At 42.5% G+C, this 26051-nt stretch overlaps 2 protein-coding genes and 1 pseudogene across 3 annotated transcripts in view; 1 reads left to right on the top strand and 2 right to left on the bottom strand.

Moving 5' to 3' along the window:
• Positions 1-319: 319 nt before the first annotated feature.
• Positions 320-13083, bottom strand: HSPD1 (heat shock protein family D (Hsp60) member 1). Of its 2 annotated transcripts, none has more exons than XM_021667739.2 (12): positions 12969-13083; positions 11521-11696; positions 10136-10388; positions 8199-8281; positions 7570-7665; positions 7075-7168; positions 5967-6135; positions 3707-3806; positions 2675-2920; positions 1996-2170; positions 1526-1704; positions 320-724 (listed from the first exon to the last, which is right to left on the bottom strand). In XM_021667739.2, exons 2-12 carry the CDS (start codon positions 11692-11694, stop codon positions 572-574), a joined length of 1722 nt encoding a protein of 573 aa, XP_021523414.1. In that variant the 5' UTR covers positions 11695-11696; positions 12969-13083; the 3' UTR covers positions 320-571. The 2 variants fall into 2 exon arrangements, with proteins under 2 accessions (XP_021523414.1, XP_021523405.1); XM_021667730.2 differs by lacking the exon at positions 12969-13083 and adding an exon at positions 12591-12700.
• A 659-nt stretch (positions 13084-13742) lies between these two features.
• The window catches only part of LOC105718408 (MOB-like protein phocein), a 52314-nt gene continuing 40005 nt past the window's right edge, over positions 13743-26051 (top strand). The window contains exon 1 of the mRNA XM_064373211.1: positions 13743-14054. Coding sequence (XP_064229281.1) covers positions 13812-14054 — 243 coding nt within the window. The 5' untranslated portion in view covers positions 13743-13811. The remainder of the gene's footprint in view (positions 14055-26051) is intronic.
• LOC135273762 (small nucleolar RNA U13) lies at positions 16868-16965 on the bottom strand (annotated as a pseudogene).

The raw sequence follows: 26051 nt of genomic DNA, 5'->3' as shown, positions 1-26051 counted from the left end.
CTTGGCCTCCAAAGTGCTTGGATTACAGGCGTGAGCCACCACACCCAGCCTCAACTGACTTTCATTTTTCATTAGCTTCTAGATAATGGAAAGGCTAACACAATTAACTTTAAACAAATTTTTATTACACAAAGGTTGTCACATTTGGATATTTCTCTACTTTGTACACAATTATTCTCACTCTCCACAGAAAGGCTGCCTAACTTCTCATCTGGCGGTGGCAAGCACTAAAATCCTGATTTTAACAGAATAGTAGTAAAAATGCCTCAGTGATTTAAGCTGAAAGCAGTACATTGGTACATGGCTCTTGAACCCAGTATCAGGAATGTACAAATGTCTTTTTATTCAAAAATACAAAATAAATTATCTGTAGGCATGGACAATGACAGCAATAAACCATTATGTATTTTGTCAACTGAAACCAGTAACTGATGGTTATAGTGATGTCTTAAACATCAGCCAGCCTTTTCTTCATTTTCTCCAACTGACTTCTCTGAAGTTATTGGTGAGGAACACTGCCTTGGGCTTCCTGTCACAGTTCATTAATAAAGGTAAAGCACTATTCTAGGAGTTAGAACATGCCACCTCCCATACCACCTCCCATTCCACCCATTGCACCCATTCCAGGGTCCTTCTCTTCTTTAGGAATTTCTGTGACAACAACTTCTGCTGTAGTTAACAGAGAGGCCACACCAGCAGCATCCAATAAAGCAGTTCTCACAACCTAGAAAAAAATTTAATTAAACATTAGTTTTCCCTTAGTAAAATATGACAAGACTTACTGAAAATTTCTGGCCGGCGGGCGCAGTGGTTCACGCCTGTAATCTCAGCACTTTGGGAGGCCAAGGCAGGTGGTGAAACCCACCCAAGATGGTGAAACCCTGTCTCTTACTAAAAACACAAAAATTAGCCAGGCATGGTAGCACAAGCCTGTAATCCCAGCTAGTCGGGAGGCTAAGGCAGAGAATTGCTTGAACCTAGGAGGTGGAGGTTGCAGTGAGCCAAGACCGTGCCATTGCACTCCAGCCTAGGTGACACAGCGAAACTCCGTCTAAAAAAGAACAGAACAGAAAAGAAAACTTCTGTAATCCCAGTGCTTTGGGAGGCTGAGGCAGGTGGATCACTTGAGGTTAGGAGTTCCAGACCAGCCTGACCCAACATGGTGAAACCCTGTTTCTACTAAAAACACAAAAATTAGCCAGGCATGGTGGCACATACTTGTAATCCCAGCTATTTCGGAGGCTGAGGCAGGAAAACAGCTTGAACCTGGGAGGTGGAGGTTACAGTGAGCTGAGATTACACCAATGTACTCCAGCCTAGGAGACAGAATCAGACCCTATCGCCAAAACATACATACATACATATTTAAGTGCTGGAGATTTACATGAGAATTGTTGATAGGCATAAGTGCTACTGCTGTTGCTACTGCTATTAGACTATTTTTTTGTGACAAAGATTTGGGATGTGGGGATATACTAACAAAATGAACAACAAAAGAATTTTTAGAAAGTGTTCAACTATTTACCTTTGTTGGGTCAATAATCCCTTTTTCCACCATATTCACAAAATCTCCAGCCATAGCATCATAACCAACTTCTGAGGAACTTTGCATAATTTTCTCAACTATCAAAGATCCTTCGACACCAGCATTCTTAGCAATGGTCATTGCTGGAATTTTGAGTGTTCTTTTAATAATTTCTATACCTACAAAGAAAATAAATTTCAGCAAAATTTCAATACATTCATTTGTAATTATTGTAACACATTTATAATTTGTGAGGATACTGATGTAGGAAAATCCCAATCCTACAGGTCAAATCATTTCCCCTGAAAAAAATGTGATGCATGTTTAGCTCTGACATTAGCACCATTCTACTTCTGTTATTCAGGAAATGGAAGTGCTGTTTCATTTAGGGGACTGTTAGTGCATTATTATTCTAACAGAAAAACTAAAATCAGACCACCAACTCATTTAAAAGGTAACTTTTTACCTACCAATTTTTTGATCTTCATTAGCTGGAGTCAATGAGTCTAAGGCTGGAATGCACCGAAGCAGGGCACAACCCCCTCCCAAAACAATGCCTTCTTCAACAGCAGCTCTTGTAGCATTAAGGGCATCTGTAACTCTGTCTTTCTTTTCATTCACTTCAACATCACTTGTCCCACCAACCTAAAGACGAAAAGAATTCCAGTTAGTATGGCCTCTTCATTCAAGATGCTAACTGACAAGTCATTTAAAAGCAGTTTACTTAAAAAACAATTCTGGGGTGAGCATGGTGGCTCACACCTGTAATCCTACCACTTTGGGAGGCTGAGGAAAACGGATCACTTGAGTTTCAGACCAGCCTGGACAAACATGATAAAACCCTGTCTTCACTAAAAATACAAAAATTAGCCAGGCACAGTGGCAAGCACCTGTAATCCCACCTACTTGGGAGGCTGAGGCAGGAGATTCACTTGAATCCAGGAGGCTGAGGTTGCAGTGAGCCGAGATTACATCACTGCATTACAGCCTAGGTGACAGAGCGAGACTCTGTCTCAAAAAAAAAAAATCCAAAATGAAGTTAATTCCTCAAATATTTGTTAAGTTCCATGGTACACTAGGGAATACTACAGAAGCAAAATCATTCTTGGACTCAGAACCCAAGAAACTTATTCATATAACGAATCTTACCTTCAGCACAGCTACTCCATCTGAAAGTTTTGCCAGCCGTTCATTCAGTTTTTCCTTTTCATATTCACTAGTTGTGACATCTAGCTGCTCAATGATTTCTTGAATACGTTTTTCAATTTGAGCCTTCTCACCTTTTCCTTTTAAGAGCATGGCATCATCTTTGGTCACAATGACCTCTCCAACTTTTCCTAAGTCATGAGGCTGAACGTCTTCAAGATTTAGGGACAATCCCTCTTCTCCAAACACCTACAAAAAGATTTAAATGTAAACCAATTGTAGGTTATAGTTTCTGCCATTATGCTGTTTATTAATATACCATGCAAAAGAATCTTCTTGAAATACTGTATTTCTTTGAAAAAGATCACGGTTACTCTAGAACAAGACTTGAGTATAGTCTTTCACTGCATTTCCAACTTCTCAATTCTCAACTCTGGTAGTTATTAGCCTTATTTGAGAAAAAAACTCCAAGGTCACACTTTCTGGTAGAACCAGGACTAGTCCTTGACTCATGAGTCCTACATCATTTCTAGCACACACCTCTATCTTTCAAAACTAAAAACAGATTCAGTCAGGCTGGGCTCGATGGCTCAGGCCTGTAATTCCAGCACTTTGGAAAGCAGAGGCAGGCATATTGCTTGAGCCTAGGAGTTTGAGACCAGCCTAGGCAACACAGTGAGACCCAACTCTACCAAAAATACAAAAATTAGCGGGGCATGGTACTGCACCTATAGTCTCAGTTACTTGGGAGGCTGAGACAGGAGGATCACTTGTAGGAGGTAAAGGTTGCAGTGAGTAAAGATCATGCCACTGCATTCTAGCCTGGGTGACAGATCAAGACAGCCTGTCTCCAAAACAAACCAACAAAAAAACCCCAGCCCTACAGATCTGTCAAAAAGCCCATTCTTAGGCCAGACTCACGGCAAATTAAAGGGAACTTAATCCAACCCCTACCTCCCAAAGAGCCAACAGAAACAGACAGCAGTAGTATCTAATAAACATTCAGCAAACCATTATCACATTTATTTTACTTACTGCACCACCAGTAGCAATAGCCATATCTTTAAGTTGGTTCTTTCTATTGTCACCAAACCCTGGAGCCTTGACCGCCACAACCTGAAGACCAACCTTTAGCCTGTTAAGAATTGTTGATAATAAGATTTAAATGAAGTAAAAATGCCTATCTGTTTAATTCCTCTCAAGCTCTGTTACTACTTAGATTACTTCAGACTCCCAGCCCCCTTTTTTGTTTTTCCTTCCTAGCAGCTTTTGATCAAATTAAGACAGGAAAGAACTGAGACAGTTAAGACTATTTTCCATTAATCAATACTTTTAAGTGTGTAATATACTTATATATTAATCTATTTTGTATTAATCCTTATCTGTTTACCTTCTTAATAAACTGTTGGCCTGGCCAGACGTGGTGGTTCACGCCTGTAATCCCAGCACTTTGGGAGGCTGAGGCGGGTAGATCACAAGATCAGGAGTTCAAGACCAGTCTGGCCAACATGGAGAAACACTGTCTCTACTAAAAATATAAAACTTAGACAGGTGTGGTGGCAGGCGCCTGTAATCCCACCTATTCCGGAGGCTGAGGCAGAAGAATCGCTTGAACCCAATGAGCCAAGATCGTGCCACTGCATTGCAGCCTGGGTGACAGATCAAGACTCCATCTCAAAAAATAAAAAAAATAAACTGCTGGCCTTACATCCAGTTGAATAGCTGGACCCAGGATCAAAAATCATATCCCAGTAAGTTATAGGATACAGTATTAACTATTATGAATGGTAAAAAACAATAATTACTAAATAAATTTCCAGTTGAAAGCAGATTGTGAAACAGAAGGAAATGTTCAAACTTTAAGACAGCTCGTCTATTTTATTAAGGACCCAAATAAAAGTTAGAGGAATAAGCTCTAGGTCAAGTAAACTGGATATCCCATTTCTCAACTAGCAATAAAATGGCCTAATGAAAACTCTGTAGGCTTGTTTTTTTCTGGCCTCATGTCTTCAAATCTTTAATTCCTCCAAAAAAGCAAATCCAAGCTAAGAAAAACATTCCAGGGTAAGGAGGCTCATTAGAGCTTTTGGGTCAGATCAACATGTGTAATGTCTAAAACATACCTGCTAATGTATGCATTTCTACTATAGCAAAACGGAGAGAATAGTCTTGCTTCTGACATACTTCAATTTTCAGATAAGGAAGAACAAACACTTGATCACAGCCAGGGGTAGTGGCTCATGCCTGTAATCCCAGCACTTTGGGAGGCTGAGGTGGGAGAATCACTTAAGATTCACCAATAGTTTAAGACTAGCCTAGGCAACATACTGAGACCTTGTCTCTGAAGAAAAATTTAAAAATCAGCCAAGTGTGGTCATGCAAGTGTAGTCCCAGCTACTTGGGAGGCTGAGGTAGGAAGACTGCTTGACCCCAGGAGTTCAAGGCTGCAGGGAGCTATGATCGTGCCACCATAGCCCAGCCCGGGTGACAGTCTGTCCCTCAAAATAAATAAAAATATTTGATAGCGAAATACACTTATGTCTGAGTTATTTATTTAGAGACAGAGTCTCGCTTTGTTGCCCAGGCTGGAGTGCAGAGGCACATCAGCTCTCTGCAACCTCCGCCTCCCGGGTTCAAGTGATTCTCCTGCCTCAGCCTCTGAGTAGCTGGGATTACAGGCTCGGGCCACCATGCCGTGCTAATATTTGTATTTTTAGTAGAGACGGGGTTTCACTATGTTAGCCAGGCTGATCTCGCGTGATCCACCCACCTGGCCGATCTGAGTTGTTTAGAATGTTAGTTGTTTACTTCCCTGTTCCAGCCAAAATAATATTCTGAAAAAGTATATATTTTTAACCAGAAAAACCTTAAAAACAAAACAAAACAAAACAAAAAAAAAACAAGATTCTAACTTGAACCCAGGAGGCTTGAGCCAAGATTGAGCCACTGCACTCCAGCCAGGGCGACAGAGTGAGACTGTCTCAAAACAAAAAAAACAAGATTCAGTTACATACCTTCAAAACAACTGTAAACACTTGCAAAATACAGAAAGGTACCAATGGGCTAAATTAGTCTATTCTATGAGAAAGCTGAGCAGAACAGTAAAGACTGGGGAGTCCCATTTAAAAACACAATCATGAGGATACACAGAGCATACCTGATTTACACAAATACAATTCTAGATACAAACCCAAGTAGATCAAATGTGGAGGTACACATAATGGAGACTGCAAACAGCAATACAAATGATTCTTTCATCCAGAAATACAAATCATCAAATACCACTGCCTATTACCTATTCAAGACAAGTGTACTTAGAGCTTCTCCATCAACGTCTTCAGCGATTATGACCAAAGGCTTACGGTGAGCATTGGCAATTTCAAGAGCAGGTACAATGGACTGGACACTAGAAATTTTCTTTTCACTCAACAGAACATAGGCATCCTGGAATTCACATTTCTGACCTGTAAAAATAACGACGATTTCAAAAATACACAAAATGACTGCAATGTATTTAAATGAAAAGCTAAACCAAGGTTCCAACACACTTAAAAAGTGACCAGGCCAGGTGCGGTGGCTCACGCCTGTAATCCCAGCACTTTGGGAGGCCGAGGCGGGTGGATCACGAGGTCGGGAGATCGAGACCATCCTAGTCAACATGGTGAAACCCCGTCTCTACTAAAAAATACAAAAATTAGCTGGGTGTGGTGGCGCACGCCTGTAGTCCCAGCTACTCGGGAGGCTGGGGCAGGAGAATTGCTTGAACCCAGGAGGCGGAGACTACAGTGAGCTGAGATTGTGCCATTGCACTCCAGTCTGGTGCCTGGCAACAGAGCAAGACTCTGTCTCAAAAAAAAAAAAAAAAAAAAGTGACCAGTGAGTTTGTTTTCTTCCTTCATTTCTCATATGCATTAACTTTTGGAATACACACATTTATTTTTTTAGAGGATGACACCAACTAACACCCATAGTTTGACACACGTTAGGAAAGTATATTTAAAAAATTTCAGGAGGCCAAAACAGGGAAATCACTTGAGGCCAGGCATTCAAGACTAGCCTGGCCAACATGGCTAAACCCTGTCTCTATTAAAAATACAAAAAGTAGCCGGGCACAGTAGCTCATGCCTGTAATCCCAGCACTTTGGGAGGCTGAGGTGGGCATATTGCCTGAAGTCAGGAGTTAGAGAGACCAGCCTGGCCAACATGGTGAAACTCCATCTCTACTAAAAATACAAAAATTAGCTGAGCATGGTGACATTCGCCTATAATCCCAGCTACTTGGGAGGCTAAGGCATGAGAATCGCTTTAACCCGGGAGGTAGAGGTTGCGGTGAGCCAAGATTGCATCTCTGTACTCCAGCCTGGGCAACAGAGAATGACTCTGTCTAAAAGATTTGTTCTTACCTTTTGATGTATTAATAAAGTATGGAGAAATATAGCCTCGATCAAACTTCATGCCTTCAATAATTTCTAATTCATCATTCAGTGTTTTTCCATCCTATGAAAAGACAAAGAATTAGGTATACAGATTTCACTGAACACAAAACGTGAAATTACAGGCCAGATTAATAAAAATAGACCCCTCTGGTCATAAGGGATATAGGCTAGAGTATGAAAAAACCCAGGATATCCAATTTCACTTCTGCAAAAATCCCAGAAGTGCTTATTTAAATAATTCTTATGGCTAGACGATATTTAAGTTAGGATGGATTCATTTCACAAAGCAAAGCCTAATTCACGTAAAACACAGTAAGCACTTTGTTCTATACGTGTGCTGAGACCACAAATAAAGAAATGAAACCGCACTGTATTTAAACCACATAGAATTTTTCTACTTGGAAAATTCAGTTTTGATCATCAGATAACTCAAACTATTTGTAAAAACACGAACACACTTGCCTTTACTGTGATGACACCTTTTCTTCCAACCTTTTTCATTGCATCAGAGATGATATTCCCAATTTCTTTGTCTCCATTTGCAGAAATTGTAGCAACCTGAAATAGTCAAGTTGAATTAAAAAGTAAGGCTAGTGTCCTCAGTCAGTTCCCTCATCTTTTCTTAGTAACTTCCAAACTGACACTTACATCCTAGGGAGAAAAGGGGAATTTACGACATGGTAGTTTTCATGAAGTACTGGTTCTTTGCTCTTTTTTGATTCATTATTTGACTACACTGTTTTGAGGAATATGATATATAAAACTATTCTTTTAACAATATGTTTTAAAATGCTGACTTATCTTTATACATGGCAAATCTGGTATTACAAACTGACGAAACTTAATGCACCTTTGACAATGGCTAAGAACATTTTCACAATCATACAAATCCATTTTACAGCCATGTAGAACTAAATGACAATCATTATGGTCAAAATTCTTTTCAAATATTTTAGCAGTAAGAAAAAAATGAGTCTAATACTGATGATTGGGTAATATTGTTATTCTGACATTGGTGTGATCAAGAAAAAAAAAAATCACACATGCCATTAATTTTTTTTTTTTTAAAGTGTAACATATTAAGTCCTTACCTGTGCAATTTCTTCAGGGGTGGTCACAGGTTTAGACTGCTTTTTAAGTTCGACAATTACAGCATCAACAGCTAACATCACACCTAGTTCAACAATACATGTCATTACAATGCTTATTTCTCTCATGGCTTCTATGTCAAGTAGAAATCTTGAGATTCATGACAAATATTTTAATGACTTAAAAAAAATTTTTTTTGAGGCGGGTGGATCACGAGGTCAAGAGATCGAGACCATCCTGGTCAACATGGTGAAACCCCGTCTCTACTAATACAAAAAATTAGCTGGGCATGGTGGCGCGTGCCTGTAATCCCAGCTACTCGGGAGGCTGAGGCAGGAGAATTGCCTGAACCCAGGAGGCGGAGGTTGTGGTGAGCCGAGATCACGCCATTGCACTCCAGCCTGGGTAACAAGAGCAAAACTCCGTCTCAAAAAAAACAAAACAAAACAAACAAAAAAAATTTTTTTTGAGACAGGCTCTTGCTCTGTCGCCCAGGCTGGAGCTGCGCAGATCATGGCTCACTGCAGCCTTGACATACTGGGCTCAAGGAAGTAGCTGAGCCCACAGGCTTAAGGCACCATGCTCAGCTTATTTTATTTTTGTAGATAAGGTCTCGTATGTTGCCCAAGCCGGTCTTGAAATCCTGGGCTCAAGCGATCCTCCCACCTCAGCTTCCCATGTAGCTGGTACTACAGGCATGTGCTTGGACTAAAACAAGGTAGATGTGTATAGTTTCAAGAGTCTCTCCACTGAACTCATCCTATGCAAATCATTCCTAACCCAATCATGCTGCCCATTTCCAATAGGGTCCCTGACACTTTTCATGTCTGTCAGATAATGAAAAAAAAAGGACCAAAATGGTTAACACTCCCTTACTTTCAACAAGAAGTATAGTTCTTAAATGATAGGAATTTGTTGTGACTATTATTTGAAATTCTTTCACTTAATTTAGTATGTATTATGAACTAACAAAATATTTGTTTTACATTAGTTTTAACAGTCTCATTTTGCTTAACTGGGAATAGTGCTAGCTCTCCTGTTTGAGAAATATACTTAAAAAAAAATCCAATGCAAGGCGTTGGGAAGTCCTCTTAATTAACCTTAATATCTATCTGTTAGTGATTTACAGTAAAACTGCTGTTAGTGCAGTGTATTCACTTGACCCATAAACATTGAAATAGATGAGGTAATGATAAATTAGTAATGTAGTAATACGTCAGTATGCCAATTCTGACAAAAAAAATTATCAATAGCACCGCCCCCTTGACTCTCAAGAGGGTTCCAGGTTTGAACCCTAACATACTCTAGATATACATAGAAATTCTAGTGATAGGAAAACCAAGTCTTAGCACACAGCTAATAAATGACAAAGATGGGACTAAAATTCATGAGCTTCATACTGCCATGAAGCTCATGCTGAGGAGCAAATTTACACTCCAGTTACAAGCACTAACAAAACACAAACCAATAACACAGTGTGTGCTAAGAAAAAATAAATTGTGGAAAACCTTACTTTCTGATTCAGTTTAGTCTTACTTTCTACAAAACTAAACTAAAAATTAGCCAGGAATGGTGGTGAATGCCTGCAGTCTCAGCAACTTGGAGGCTGAGGCAGGAGGATTGCTTGAGTTCGAGGTTACAGTGAACTATGACTGTGCCAGTGCAGTCTAGCTTGGACTACAGAGCAAGACTGTCCCTAAAAACAAAAGAAATCAACTAAGTAAAACATCAAAATTACCTAACAGTACCCACCACACAGCCAGGCATTCAATCACTACTTACTAAAGGAAAACCCAGCTTAAGATTTCTCTAGGCCAAGAGGAGGAATGAGAGAAGGATCAATTTCCTAAAGTAATAAACGCTTTCCTTAGGTCCAAGGAATTAATGCCTTAAAGCATACTGAAGTTTAGAACACTGCAGTGACAATAGACATTCCTACCTCGTCTGATTTCCACTGGATTAGCACCTTTGCTAATCTTCTCGAAGCCTTCCTTGGCAATAGAGCGTGCCAGTACAGTAGCTGTGGTAGTGCCATCCCCAGCCTCTTCATTTGTGTTATTGGCAACATCTTGAACAAGTTTAGCTCCAATATTTTTATATTTATCCTTTAAGTCAATTGACTTTGCAACAGTCACACCGTCTTTTGTTACTTTGGGACTTCCCCAGCTTTGCTCAATAATCACTGTTCTTCCCTAGAAGAAAAAAAAAGTTACAGGGCCACACACACCCTAAGGATTATTTACATGTTAAAAAATGAGCAGTTTTCATAATAAAGCAACTACTTAAAAGTATCAACGTAAGTTGTGTCATTTTTAACCAGTCTTGCAGCATTAATCTCAAGGGCAAGTTTATCAATATTCTTTGTCAACAGACAAAATGATCTGTTTCTCTGCCAAGAGCATAATTTCGAATTAGGTAATTTAGGATATTAAGTTTTGGTTAGTGCCTGTTATTTTTGAAAGTAATGTGACCATCAAGGCAAGCAGTGTGCTCTTCCAGGTTCACTCAACATAAAACCTCAACCATGGCACAAATAGTTATTGACCACCTTTTGGATTTGAACTAAAGTTGTTACTTCCCATTTGTAAGGCGTGTAAATGTTGTATTTTATGCAGTTATTTGGATCACTTAATATCTGAACTGTCTTCAGACTGAAATGAACACCACTTCACTGCACACCACTTCAAAGGCCTCCTCAAAATATTAACCCTATTAAATGAGACTAATTTTAAATATGCTTTGGAACAAAAGAACAGCAGAAAACCGATAGATGGAGGAGAGAACGGGAAGCTACTGTTTAATGAGCACAAAGTTACAATTTTTGGAGATGGATGGTAGCGATGATTGCACCACATAAATGTAATTAATGTCCCCAAAGTGCACACTTAAAGATAATTTTATGTTGTGTACATTTTACAATAAACAAGCAAACAAAAACACCTACAAGCACATACCTGAGCTATTATGGGAGATAAACTCTTTCCTCTATACTTGGCATGAACTACTGGGAAAGGATCCGAATTTTAACTTAGGCGAGCAAAATTCTACCTCGAGTTTAAGAATCCACCTTGAGCTATGAGTTACTACCCGATTACATCACGCATTGTACAAAATAGTTTTGAAAATCTGGCTGAAGCACTTTAAGCTTTAAAATCATGTCTAAGAAAACAAAGGTTAACCAATACTTCATAACTCTTACATGTAAACTGAGTTATCTCAAAAACAGATACGAAAGTACTGTTCTATAGTTCAGTGCGACTATTTGTGAGTAAAACGCTATTAATAATACTGTAATTAGAATAAAATAAATAAATACACTGATACCTTTGGCCCCATTGTAACAGCTACGGCATCGGCTAAAAGGTCTACACCTTGAAGCATTAAGGCTCGGGCATCGGCACCAAATTTTACATCTTTGGCGTAAGCCCGAGTGAGATGAGGAGCCAGGACCCTGGAAACCGGTCTCATCTGGCGAAAGACAGTGGGTAACCGAAGCATTTCTGGGGATGGAAGCAAATAGATAATCAGTACTACCACCCGTGGTGCTCTGCTGCACACCTGTGCAACAGAGAAAACAACCTGAGATGTTGAGCCTGGCTGACCTCCGCCAGCCTCTACGCCTGGACGACGGAAGGCGCCGCAGCTACGAACATCAGCCACTAGCGCAAGCTAAAGAGGCCGCCCCGGTGCCTGACCTATAGCACTAGCACAAAGCACATGCAGCTCCTTCCCCACGGCCACCTATCCCTGCATGCCCAAAACGAGTTAATCTTTCACCGTGAAAACGGCCTTGAGGGCAGACCCATTCCAACGGTGGCCCCTAAGAAACCCAGTCAGCCGGAGAAAGGCAAGTTACAAATCCGAGTGACCAGTGAAGTTAAAAGTATTCCTGACGGTGCAAAAAGCCGCTGAGCAAAGTGTCTCCATGTAGCCACCCAGGGCTACGCTGTATCAGAGCAGCCTGCAATGCCACGAGGCTGGGGGCGGCAGCCAGGCCCATTCCGCGCGAGCCCACGTGTTTCTCTTTCCGAACGCCCCCAACAAGGTCAAGAGTGGAAGCGCAGTAACCCAGCTGCCTGCGGGGAGAAAAAAGCGGTTCCTTCGCGGACACCACCCTCGCCGGTTCCCTGAAGTCAGCCAGGCGCAGGCTGCACCAGCGGGCCTAAGTGGTTACAGTCCCCTAAATTCCATCCCCATCAAAGCTGTCCCTCCTGCGCCCAGCCGGGGTCTAAGATCCGGTCGCACGTGATGGAATCGCATGGCGCGGGCCTGGGCCTGCGGCGCAGAAGTGCAGGCTGTCGTCGCCAGCACCCTCCGGCAGGAACGCAACAGAGGAAGGCCCGCTCGGGGGGGTCGCAGGCGCCGTGGAGAGGAGGCGCGGGACGGCCTCGTACCTGCGGGGCGGCGGCAGGGCGTGCGCGCGGAAAAGCAGGTCGTCTGCGGCGAGTGAGGGACAGAATGCTGGGCGCACACGGCAATGAGCGCGTGTCCCCTCCCTCCCCGTCTCCCCCCGCCCCGCAGCACCGCGTGTGCAGGAGGCTCCCACCCCCTTCCCGTCTGCCGGGGCCCTGCAATCTGCACGCCCGGCGCGCGAGCCCCGCCCCTCCCTACCCGCGCAGTGTGGGCCAGCGCACTCAGCCTCTCCCGCCGGCTTAGGCTAGTTCCCGGGCCGCGTTAGGTTCCAGAACTTTCCGGAAAGTGCCGCGCTCCTTATGGGTCAAGGGTCAAATCGCGTCATTTCCGGGAGGGGGATGAAGAGAGAGTTCTTTCACCTCGGCTGGTCGCCTAGAAAAGCCTAGAAACAGCTCCTCTTTCCTTCCGCCTCCCTGTCCTCGCGTCAGCGACCTGCGCAGGGCCCTCGGGGCGAATCGCGGCGCGCTTCAGAGCGACCGCCCTCTCTCGCGGGGAGGGGCGACGGGCCAGCGGCCGGGGCTGGGGCGAGCGCGCCTGCGCGCTGGGCGGCCTTTTCACGTGTCGCGAGGGCAGTATCGCGGGTCTCTGCTTGCCGCGGTGCGCCAGACCGGAGTACGAGTCTGAGGCTGAGGGAGTCATGGTGAGTCCCGCGTGGCCTCAAGGCCGGCAGACCCGGGCCTGTCTGAGACGTACGGGGAGCCTGGACGGCCCTCTTTTGTTGGGCCCGGCGGGAGGGGTTGGGGGCCACTCAGTGACCGGCGCCCGCTGGTACCTTGGAGCGTCTAGGCCTGCCGGATCCTCTTCTCCACCGAGGGCTCGTTGCATGCGCGTGTGTTGCGGATGTGTGAGGCGGTGGGGGGGTGGGAACCCGGACCCACGCGCAGCGTCCCACCTGCTTCTGCAGGACCTTTGTGGGTGTGTAATATCTTGAGTGAAAAGCATGGTCTCAGGCAGGCAGATTGACCCAGCGTTTCCTGAAATTTTTCTGGAGAAACCTGAAAAAGAAAAACATTTGACCTTGGAATAAACTAAGGTTGACCTTAAAGCTGGTCAGGTTGCTCACCGGGGGAGCGACAACGACCCCTAACAGACGTCGTAAGGAATCGGGAATTAAACTTGGAATATTGGTTAGTACATTCAAATGCGTTTCTTTAACGAGTAATGAGGTTTGATGTTAAGTTTCAAAGCCACAACGTGTTGAGATGTATAACACGGTGGCGTTGCTTATTGACAATGTAATTACATTTAGTGTTTGTTTCAAAACATTTCTCTTCCTACAGGCAGGACAGGCGTTTAGAAAGTTTCTCCCACTCTTTGACCGAGTACTGGTTGAAAGGAGTGCTGCTGAAACTGTAACCAAAGGAGGCATTATGCTTCCAGAAAAATCTCAAGGAAAAGTGTTGCAAGCAACAGTAGTCGCTGTTGGATCGGGTTCTAAAGGAAAGGTAAATGGGGGATGTAGTGGAACTTTTTTTTGTGACGAGTCTCGCTGTGTCGCCCAGGCTGGAGTGCAGTGGCGCGATCTCTACTGCAACCTCCACCTCTTGGTTTCAAACAATTCTTCTGCCTCAGCCTTCCGAGTAGCTGGAATAAGACAAAAGAGGCTGCGTGTGGTGGTTTACACCTATTCAAAACCAGCCTGGACAGCACACACCTCCTCTCTACAAAAAAAAAACTCTAAAAAAAGAGATATGCTTCAAGGTAAAGTGATGGGACATTTAAAAATTGAGAGGAAACTTGGACTGTTCGTTTAACCCCTAACACATTGAAGTTGCTGTAATCTTAACCACTTGGGGCCTTGGTATACCTATGCGAGGAACAGGTTGGTCAGTCTTGTCCTGCTGCCCGGGACAGCTTTGAATGCCACCCAACACAAATCTGTAAACTTTGTTAAAACATGAGATTTCTTTTGCAATTTAAAGCTCATCAGCTACTGTTAATGCTAGTGTATTTTATGTGTGGCCCAGCACAGTTCTTCCAGTGTGGCCTAGGGAAGCCAAAAGATTGGACACTCTTGTTTTAGATGTTCCTCAGTTAACTGGTTAGACCTCAGGCTTCTAAAGGTGTCAGCCAAAATACACAGTAAATGCTGTTGGAGCTAAATAACGTTAACTGCATTGTTCCAGTTGCTTCTAAGAAAGAAATCTCTACTCAGGAGCTATCACAGAGTTAGGAATAGGAAGACTTTGGGGAATGGACACTTAGCTGCAGTACCTTTCCCCAAATCTGTACTTCAGAAAAAGGAACAATCACAAGAGAAGCCTATGTTCTAAATCCAGAAAAATAAATGTTGAAAGAAGGAAAATATGACCATTTGTATATGGCATTTTCTGGGTGCTGGCTACTGTTGCAGGTTTATTTCACATAGTTGATTGGTTATGTTAATATTTAACAATTATAAAGTTAGTTAACTAAAGTTAGCTTTTCCAGAATATTTTCTTGAGATTTTACATTGGAGTCGGGTTTTAGTTTAAGCCACTGTGTGTTTATTATTTCAGAGTTTAACTACAGTGGTATTTTTGAGTGACAATCTACAGTTCTAGTATGAATCGTATCACTTAGCCACCAAGTATATTTTTAACATAATTGGATTTGAGTGAGCATGTTTCATTAGTTGTAGTGATGTGAAAGTTAACTGTATAAGTTTGGAGAACTAGATGTCTGCTAATAAACATCCTTCCTTTCTTAAGGGTGGAGAGATTCAACCAGTTAGCGTGAAAGTTGGAGATAAAGTTCTTCTCCCAGAATATGGAGGCACCAAAGTAGTTCTAGATGACAAGGTGTGTAAACTTAATAATTCTAAAAAGAAGCCAAATATTTGCAATTAGTTGTCTTAACTAATGGTTTATTCACTTGCAGGATTATTTCCTATTTAGAGATGGTGACATTCTTGGAAAGTACGTAGACTGAAATAAGTCACTATTGAAATGGCATCAATGTGAAGCTGCCCATTCCACTGAAGTTCTGAAATCTTTCATCATGTAAATAATTTCCATGTCTCTCTTTTATAATAAACTAATGATAACTGATGACATTTAGTGTCTCCAAAATTGTTTCCTTGTACTGATATAAACGTTTCCAAATAAAAATATATAAATGAGTGGTTAATCTTTAGTTATTTTAAGGTGGTTTTAGGGTTCTCTAGTTTATGCTTTCTTCTGTTTTTCAAGTAACCAGAGAATTTTGGGAAACAAGATTTTTCTAGTCGGTACATTTTCACACAGAATTTAAATTTTTTATTTTTTGAGTTGGGGGGTCTCACACTGTTGCCGGGACTGGAGTACAGTGGCACGATCTCCACTCACTGCAACCTCTGCCTCCCAGGTTCAAGCAATTCTGCCTCAGCTTCCCCAGTAGCTGGGATTACAGGCGCCTGCCACCACTCCCAGATTTTAGGTTTATTAATAGATGATTGATACTGATAACAAGCCATGGATTTACTTTATTTCTTTGAATCAGAGTCTCACTCTGTCACTCAGGCTGGAGTGCAGTGGTGCAATCTTGATTCACTGCAACCTCTCTCCCAGGCTCAAGTGATTCTCCTCCCTCAACCTCCTGAGTAGCTGGGATTACCACAAGGCCCAGGTAATTTTTGTATTTTTAGTAGAGACGGTTTTGTCATGTTGGCCTGGCTGGTCTCAAACTCCTGACCTCTAGTGATCTACCTGCCTCAGCCTCCCAAAGTGCTGGGATTACAAGCGTGAGCCACCGTGCCCTGCTGCAACATTCAGATTTCAGAGTTACAGGTCTTAAGGTCTTCCATACTTTGCAGATACTCCTCCTCATTCCTAACTCCAATTTATGTAAGTACAAAGTATTTTTTTTGCATGGTTTAATGTAAAAAATGCCCAGGTACACAAATACCATGAAAATTGAGAGAAGAATTATACTTTCCTTTTTTTCCTTTTTTTTTTTTTTTTGAGACAGTCTCACTTGGTCACCCAGGCATGCTGGAGTTCAGTGGTACCATCATGGCTCGCTGTAGCCTCCACCTTCCCTGGCTCAGGTGATCCTCCCACTTCAGCCTTCTTGAGTGACTGGGACTACAGGCATTAGTTATAATAAACTCATGATAGCTGATGACATCCAGTGTCTCCAAAATCATTTCCTTGTATTGATAAAAACATTTTCAAGTAAAAATATATAAATGAGTAGTTAATATTTAGTTACCTTTTTTTTAATATTTAGTTATTTTAAGGTGGTTTTAGGGTTGTCACCATGCCCTGCTAAGTTTTGTATCTTTTTTATTTTTTTTTCAGGCCAGATGGGTAATGTGCCGATGTAACAAGGTTCAAGGGTGGCACATTTTACACAAGCGTGTGAATACCCAATCATCATCATGAACTACAAAAGGATCTATTTTTTTTGTTTTTGAGATGGAGTTTCAGTCTCATCAGGCTGGAGTGCAGTGGCGCAATCTCAGCTCACTGCAACCTCCGCCTTGGGTTCAAGTGATTCCCCTGCCTCAGCCTCTCGAGTAGCTGGGACTACAGGCGCCTGCTGCCACACCTTGCTAATTTTGTATTTTTAATAGAGATAGGGGTTTCACCATGTTGGCCAAGATGGTCTCTATTTCTTGACCTTGTGATCCATCCGCCTTGGCCTCCCAAAGTGCTGGGATTACAAGTGTGAGCCACTGTGCCCAGCTTTTGTATCTTTTGTAGAGATAGGGTTTTGCTGTATTAAAGCTAGTCTTAAACCTTTTGGGATCAAGCAATATGCCTGCCTTGGCCTCCTAGACTGTTGGGATCACAGGCATGAGTGAGCCAGCACATCTGGCAACTTTTTTTTTTAGAACTTTTGAGTTGGTCAGTATTTTGGAAAATTCAGCTTCTCTACATTAAAGTTAGGACTTGCCTTTTTTTTAATGGTGGTGGGTTATATTATCTATGCTTTTCAACTTGACACTAGTCAGGGTTGGAAAACAGCCACATGCTCACCTGATCAGTGTAGTTGAGGTAGGAAACAGGAAGACTTCAGTGTAGTTTCTAACCTGATATTGGCATCTAGTATCAGACATGATGTCCTATCACAAGTTTCTGTAACAACGTGAAAAAGGCATAATGCTGGGCGCAGTAGCTCATACCTGTAATCCCAGCACTTTGGGAGGCCAAGGTGGGCGGATCATGAGGTCAGGAGTTTGGGACCAGCCTGGCCAACATGGTGAAACCCCATCTACTAAAGATACAAAAAAATTAGCCAGACATTGTGGCAGACGCCTGTAGTCCCAGCTGCTCGGGAGGCTGAGGCAGGAGAATTGCTTGAACCTGGGAGGCGGAGGTTGCAGTGAGCCGAGATCGTGTCATTGCACTCCAGCCTGGGCAACAGAGTGAGACTCATCTCACAAAGAAAAAGGAAAAGGCGGGCCGGGCGCGGTGGCTCACGCCTGTAATCCCAGCACTTTGGGAGGCCGAGGCGGGTGGATCATGAGGTCAAGAGATCGAGACCATCCTGGTCAACATGGTGAAACCCCGTCTCTACTAAAAATACAAAAAATTAGCTGGGCACAGTGGCGCGTGCCTGTAATCCCAGCTACTCAGGAGGCTGAGGCAGGAGAATTGCCTGAACCCAGGAGGCGGAGGTTGCAGTGAGCCGAGATCATGCCATTGCACTCCAGCCTGGGTAACAAGAGCGAAACTCCGTTTCAAAAAAAAAAAAAAAAAAAAAAGAAAAAGGAAAAGGCAAGACATAGTCCTTGAGGGGTGATCGTCCTTGGAATCTAGGAGCAATGACAAAAGCAGTGAGCTCACCAGGGGGTCAGCCAGCTCAGCTGTGGTAAATTTTTCCCTTGGCTCAGCTGTAAACCATAGTTTGACCCCAATTAACTTCTCAGATACATTGCGTCTTTTAAGCTTCTTTTTGTATGCATTGAAAAGAATGGTGCTGAGAAGCTCTCCATGGTTACCTGAGCCTCAGTGACCATCTTCACCTGAAGCTGCCCAGCATCCAGTGGCCAAGTACGTAAGGCCACTTAGCAACAGTGGAGGTGCTCTGGCATCCTCCTAGTGTTTTTTTTATGTCTTTTTTGTTTATTTTAGGAAAATTTAATTCCTAGGAGAACATTTATTTTTTTTGATACAGAATCTCCCTCTGTCACCCAGGCTGGAATGCAATGGCGTGATCTCGGCTGACTGCAACCTTCACCTCCTGGGTTCAAGCGATTCCCCTGTCTCAGCCTCCTGAGTAGTTGGGACTACAGGTGCGTGCCACCACGCCTGGCTAATTTTTGGTCTTTTTAGTAGAGACGAGGTTTCACTGTGTTAGCCAGGATGGTCTCGATCTCCTGACCTCGTGATCCACCCGCCTTGGCCTCCCACAAGTTTTGGGATTACAGGTGTGAGCCACCATGCCTGGCCCATTTCATTTTTAAAAACTTAATACTACTACATAATTTGGTAAAAAAAAATCCAAGGCAAATAATTGCCAGGTGTGGTGGCTCACACCTGTAATCTCAGCACTTTGGGAGGCCGAGGTGGGTGGATCACTTGAGGTCAGGAGTTTGAGACCAGCTTGGCCAACAAGGTGAAATCCCATCTCTACTAAACATAAAAAAAAAAGCCTGGTGTAGTCGTGGCATGCACCTGTAGAGTTAACTACTCAGAAGGCTGAGGCAGGAGAATTGCTCGAACCCAGGAGGCAGAGGTTGCAGTGAGCCATGACTGTGGCACTGGGTGACAGAGTGAGACTCTGTCTTGAAGAAAAAAAATTTATATATATATAACAGCTAACATTGGCTGAATGCCTTCTCTCCAGGATGGGCACTGTGTGATAGAGTAGCTAATAGGAGCATTTTCTAGGTGTTGGCTACTGTTGAAAGTGCTTTTCATGTGTTAATTGGTTTAATCTTTCGGTTTTTTCTCTCTCTCTCTTTTTTTTTTTTGTTCGTTTAATCTTTCAACAACCTTATGGGATAGCTACTGTTCTCATCTTGCAGATGAGAAAGCTAAGGCATAGAGGGGTTAAGTAATAACCAAGGTGGCTCAGTGGTAAGTGGAAAAGCCAGGATTCAGACACAGTTCACCTCCAGATGTTGCTATTTAAAACTTGATCCTTTATAGCCTTGGCTACTTTGTTAATTCTAAGCACTTAATACACATTATTTCAATTAATCCTGGTGATACCCACTGTGGTATGGGTAATGGGTAATACCAAATGGTGTATGGCACTTGGGTGCCTAGTACACCATGTGTTGAATTTAACAAATAAAACAGTCACAGCAGAGGATAAATAGCTTTATGTAGCTGTAGCAGCTAGGGAGAAGTGTTAAGATTAAAATCCAATAATGCTACTCGAATTTGGTTGGGTGCAGTGGCTTGTGCTCATAATCCTAGCACTTTGGAAGGCCGAGGTGGGCAGATCTCCTGAGTACAGGAGTTTGAGACAGCCTGGGCAACATGGTGAAACCCTGTCTCTACAAAAATACAAAAAGCTACTCGAGGGGCTGAGGTGGGGAGGTTAAGGCTGTAGTGAGCTGAGATTGTGCTACCACACTGCAATCTGGGTGACAGAAGGAGACCTTGTCTTAAAAAAAAAAAAAAATCCTATACTAGAATTGATTACCAACCCTTAAACTCAACTATCAGCTATCAGCTGTCTTAGTAGTCAAACTTATTTTCTAGGTTTAATTCTCTATAGTCTGATCATGTCTTTTAAAGGTTGTGTCCCCTATTTATTTTGAAAGGAATTAAAATCTAAAGTTTTAAATGGCATGGAATAATGATCTCAACTTTTGATCATCTTCTCATCTGTAAAGTAGTAGGTACTTCCACTATATGTATATTTACATTTATGCACGTGTTACTGCCTTTGGTATATTAAAGCTTACATTTTGTCAAACTTAGATACTGGAATTATGCCTAAAAGTTCTTTCTTATATTACCTAAGTGAATTATCATACTCTGCTCACGCACAGCTAGATAATATGCTTTGCACATCATAACCTTGGGAGCTCATATTTTTCTGTATTACCAATGAGAAACCTTGACTCCAGAGATGAAGAAATCCTTCAAGGATTTCTTAGCCAAGGCCATGTGGCTAATAACTTGTAGAGTTAGGAGTCCGTTCAAAGGCTATGGCTTTCCCATTACTCTCCAATGCTATTTTCCTAAGACCCAAACAAATTAGTTTTGATATCTAAGGTAATAGGTCCGAAAGCTTGATTCATCCTCGGAATTGCCTAGTAAACTTAAAATTTCAGGGCCTCATCCAAACCTACTAAATCAGAAGAATAAGAGAATTTTTGAACACAGAAGCAGTCTTACTGTGATGCTTGCCTAGCAGAATTGCTAAAGAAATATATTTTTTTCTTTTTTTTTTTTTGAGACAGGGCCTTATTCTGTCTATCCAGCTGAAGTGCAGTGGTATGATTATAGCTCACTGCAGCCTCGAACTCCTGGGTTTAAGCAGTCCTCCCATTTCAGCCTCCAGAGTAGCTGGAAGTACAGGCCTGTGTCACCATGTGTGGGTGATTATTTTTTAGACAGGGTCTTCCTCTAGTGCTCAGGCTAAAGTGCAATGGTGCTATCACAGCTCACTGCAGCATTGACCTCGCAGGCTCAATTGATCCTCCCACCTCAGCTTCCCAAGTAACTGGGACTACACATGCATCCCACCATGCCTTGCTAATTTTTTTTTTTTTTTTGAGACAGTGTCTTACTCTGTTGCCCAGGCTGGAGTGCAGTGGCACAATTTTGGCTCACTGTAACCTCTGCCTCCCAGTTCAAGTGATTCTCCTGCCTCAGCTTCCTGAGTACCTGGGATTATAGGCGTCTGCCACTGCGCCTAGCTGATTTTTGTATTTTTAGTAGAGATGGGGTTTCACCATGTTGGCCAGACTGGTCTTGAACTCCTGACCTCAGGTGATCCACCTGTCTCGGCCTCCCAACCTGCAGAGATTACAGGCATGAGCCACAACACTCAGCCAATTTTTGTATTTTTTTTGTAGAGATCAGGTTTCACTAAATTGCCCAGACTGGTCTCAAACTCCTGGGCTCAAAGGATCCTCCCACCTTGGCCTCCCAAAGTGCTGGAATTACAGGTGCATAATTTATTTTTTGGTGAATGGTGTATGTACCTATTTTTTTAGAGATGGGTTTCACTGTGCTGTCCAGGCTGGTCTTGCTCTCCTGAGCTCAAGCAATCTTCTTGCCTCAGCCTCCAGAGAAGCTGGGACTACTTTATTTTTTTAATTAATGTGTAGCTTGTTGTTGCAACTTTACTTACTGGATTATCCATTCTTCTTCTTGCACACCACCCCCTACTGAGACCAGCTCGACTGTTGAGATCCCCACCCAGGTGGCGCTGGAGGCATTAAGAAGCAGACACCCAGATAGAACAGCAAAGTAGGAGTATCCGGGGGCCAATAGCCTTCTGAGCTGAGAACCTCAGGGGCTGACAGCATTCTGGGCTGAGGGCCTTGAGCAGATTCTGACCCACATATTTATTCTCTCTGAACAGGTGATTATCATTAACAAACAGGTATTCTGTGTTTTCTCATAGAACCAAGATAAACTAGGTAGGCAGTTGGTGCCTGCTTATCACTAATCAAAGACAAACTAGAAGTATTCTCCACAAGGAAGCCACGGAGGCAGGGTCACATATCCCATGCTTAAAGAATTGTTTTAAGCAAGACAGTATATGTGTATCTTGCACATATACTGTCTTGCTACTTTAGAATGCCCCAAGTAGTTTTCCACTTGGGGAGTGGGGGCGGCTAGGTTTTCCTTGCCATTGTTCTTCTTAGCAAACAATATATTTTATCATACACTCAGCATTTCTTGACAACCCCCCACCTCCCTTCTCTCTGTGCCCAGAAATCAGATATGTTACCTTTATCATACATGACATTTCTAAATATGCCTATTCCTGGGTTTAATAATTTGTTCCATTGTCCTCCCTATTCTGTCACATTGCTTTCAATGTAAATAGCTTTATATTTAAGTTTGATATCTGATAAGGCAAGTCCTCCCTATACCTGCTCACCTGGCTGAGAGTATGTTTTTTTGTTCCTATATGAGCTGCCAGCTTGTTCTTCAGTGTGATTCCAAGTAATGCTTCCTCAAGCAAGTTAATTATTGTTTTCACTGCACCCACATAAAAATGGAGTTTTGAACTTTTGATTTATTTGTGTGAAGAGCATTTAAATATATTTTCTTTTTCTTTTCTTTTCTTTTTTTGAGAAGGAGTTCACTCTTGTTGCCCAGGTTGGAGTGCAATGGCACGATCTCGGCTCACTGCGATCTCCGCCTCCCAGGTTCCAGCAATTCTCCTGCCTCAGCCTCCCAAGTAGCTAGGATTACAGGCCTGTGCCACCACACTCATCTAATTTTTTTGTATTTTTAGTAGACGCGAGGTTTCACCATATTGGTCAGGTTGGTCTTGAACTCCTGTCCTCAAGTGATCCACCTGCCTTGGCCTCCCAAAGTGCTGGGATTACAGGCATGAGCCACTGCACCCAGCTTAAATATATTTTCCTTTACCCTTACGCAACCTCTATGAGAGAGCCCAATCAAACCTAGGCTCTTGTCCTGCATTGCTTACATACTAGTTCTGTTACATTTGACAAATTACCTAACCCCTCTTAGCTTATGAATGAACTGCAAAACAAGGGCATTAGATTTGCCTCTTTTTTTTTTGAGATGGAGTCTGGCTCTGTCACCCAGACTGGAGTGCAGTGGCATGATATTGGCTCACTACAACCTCCGCCTTCTGGGTTCAAGCAATTCTCCTGCCTCAGCCTCCCGAGTAGCTGGGTCTGCAGGCACATGCCACCATGCCCAACTAATTTTTGTATTTTTAGTAGAGGCAGGGTTTCACCATGTTGACCAGGATGGTCTCGATCTTTTGATCTTGTGATCTACCCACCGTGGCCTCCCAAAGTGCTAGGATTAGGTGTAAGCCACCATGCTCGGCCTAGAATTGCCTCTTAATGTTTTGAGTCAAGCCTATTATTTTTTTGTTAAACTTTTATTCATTTAAAAATAAATAATATGTTCATGAGTTAAAAATTTAAAATTATATATATTGAAAAGAATGCTCTCTATCCTTGTCCCCCAAGCCACCCAGTTTGATCCCTAGAAGTAACTAGTAAAACTCCTTTTTTTTTTTTGAGACAGGGTCTTGCTCAGTTGCCCAGGCTAGAGTCAGTGGCATGATCTCGGCTCACTCCAACCTCTGCCTCACAGGTTCAAGCGATTCTTCTGCCTCAGCCTCCTGAGTAGCTGGGACTATAGGCACGTGCCACCATGCCTGGCTAATTTTTGTATTTTTAGTAGAGACTGGGTTTCACAATATTGGCCAGGCTGGTCTGGAACCCTTGACCTTGTGATCTGCCAGCCTTGGCCTCCCAAAGTGTTGGTATTACAGGCATGAGCCACAGCACTCGGCCATAACTCTTTATGTTCTTCCTTTCAGGGGTGTTTTATGTATATACACACATATGTAAATGTGAGTGTGTATATATATATATATGTATCATGTATATGAAATATATATTCATTTTTCTTTTTTTAAAAAATAACATTCCATGCATACCGTTTGGCAACTTGCTTTTTCACATTAATAATTGGTCTCTGGGATTAATCTATACATAAAGACACTTTACAACTGTATAATGTTCAATTACATGGATAAGCCATAATTTATTTCAGGATGCCCCCCACGCCAATGATAGATATTTAAGTTATTCTAATCTTTTTCTATTAGAAACACTTCTGCAATGAATAAATGTATGCATAACTAAATATATACATGTGAACAAGTATAAGATAAATTCCCAGATATAGAACTGCTTTGTCAAAAGGTCTGTGAATTTTAATCATACATGTACACATATACAGACATGGATCTCCCAAGTTGTCCTTCATAGAAGGTCCATCATTTTTTTTTTTTTGAGACAGAGTTTTGCTCTTATTGCCTAGAGTGGGGAGCCATGGCACGACCTTGGCTCACTGCAGCCTCCATCTCCTGGGTTCAAGCAATTCTCCTGTCTCAGCCTCTCGAGTAGCTGGGATTACAGCTGCTCACCATCATGCCTGGCTAATTTTTGAATTTTTAGTAGAGATGAGGTTTCACCATGTTGGCCAGGCTGGTCTTGAACTCCTGACCTCAGATGATCCACCTGCCTCCAAAGTGCTGGGATTACAGGTGTGAGCCAACACGCCCAGCCAAGAGGTCCATCAATTAACAGTTCTACTAGCAGTGTATAAAACTGCTTTTTTCTTCTTACTCTCTATAGTACAGGATGTTATAAAGTTCTTATTTTGCCAATCTGATAATTTTACTTTTTATTATCATGGATGAGGGTAAGCTACAAAAAAGGAATTTTTTTTTCTTTTTTTTTGAAGACAGGGTCTTGTCTGTCACCCAGGCTAGAGTGCAGTGGCATCATCACGGCTCACTGCAGCCTTGACATCCTGGGCTCAGGTGATTTTCTCACCTCAGCCTACCAAGTAGCCGGGACTACAGATGCATTCTAGCACATTTGACTAATTTTTGTAAAGATGGTGTTTTGTCATGTTGCTCAGGCTGGTCTTGAACTCCAGAGCTCAAGCGATCTGCCCACCTCAGCCTCTCAAAGTGCTGAGATTACAGGCATGAGTCACCTTGCTTAGCCTTTTAAACTGATTATTCCTATTCACTTAATCTCTTCTGCCTATTTTTTGACTGAGTGCTTGTTTGATTTTTATGACTTTTATTTACTAGAGAAAGTATTTTTTTGGTGTGGTTTTTTTCCCCTCTAGTTTGTCATTTGGGTTTTGATTTTGTTTATGCTTTGCACTTGTAGAAAGTTATTTTGGTGTATTTGAATTAATAGATGGTTTTCTTTATGGCTTCTGGGTATGATGTTACACTCTGAAAAGTCTTCTCTAAAACTTAAAGTTTCTTCTTTAGATATTTTCTAATGGTTTCTTTAGATATTTTTTATAGTTTGGGTTTTTCTTTTCCTTTCTTTTTTTTTTTTTTTGAGATGGAGTTTCCCTCTTGTTGCCCAGGCTGGAGTGCAATGGCACGATCTAGGCTCACCGCAACCTCTACCTCCCAGGTTCAAGCAATTCTCCTTGCCTCAGCCTCCCAAGTAGCTGTAATTACAGGCATGTGCCACCATGCCCAGCTAATTTTGTAATTTCAGTAGAGACAGCGTTTCTCTATGTTGTTCAGGCTGGTCTCGAAATCCCAACCTCAGGTGATCAGCCCACCTCAGCCTCCCAAAGTGCTGGGATCAGGTGATCGGCCCATTTCGGCCTTCCAAAGTGTGAGTCACTGCACCAGCCTAGTTTGGGTTTTTTTTTTTTTTAAACTTACAGCTTTTATTTTTTATTTATTTATTTTTTTAAGACGGGGTTTCACCATGTTGGTCAGGCTGGTCTTGAACTCCCGACCTCAGGTGATCTGCCCGCCTTGGCCTCCAAAGTGCTTGGATTACAGGAGTGAGCCACCACGCC

Source organism: Aotus nancymaae, unplaced genomic scaffold, assembly GCF_030222135.1.
Source record: "Aotus nancymaae isolate 86718 unplaced genomic scaffold, 86718_ANA_hifiasm-v0.15.2.pri h1tg000008l, whole genome shotgun sequence".
NCBI lineage: Eukaryota > Metazoa > Chordata > Mammalia > Primates > Aotidae > Aotus > Aotus nancymaae.
This window is presented reverse-complemented; position numbering and strand designations above follow the sequence as displayed.

What these genes read in the sequence shown, in the direction of transcription:
- HSPD1 (XM_021667739.2), bottom strand. Translation starts at nt 11,694, where the DNA reads ATGCTTCGGTTACCCACTGTCTTTCGCCAGATGAGACCGGTTTCCAGG. An exon ending in CCCCTGAAGAAATTGCACAG is followed by an intron (nt 7,666 to 8,198) that starts GTAAGGACTTAA and finishes TGACTATTTCAG; the next exon opens with GTTGCTACAATTTCTGCAAA. An exon ending in AGTACACTTGTCTTGAATAG is followed by an intron (nt 3,807 to 5,966) that starts GTAATAGGCAGT and finishes AATTCTTAACAG; the next exon opens with GCTAAAGGTTGGTCTTCAGG.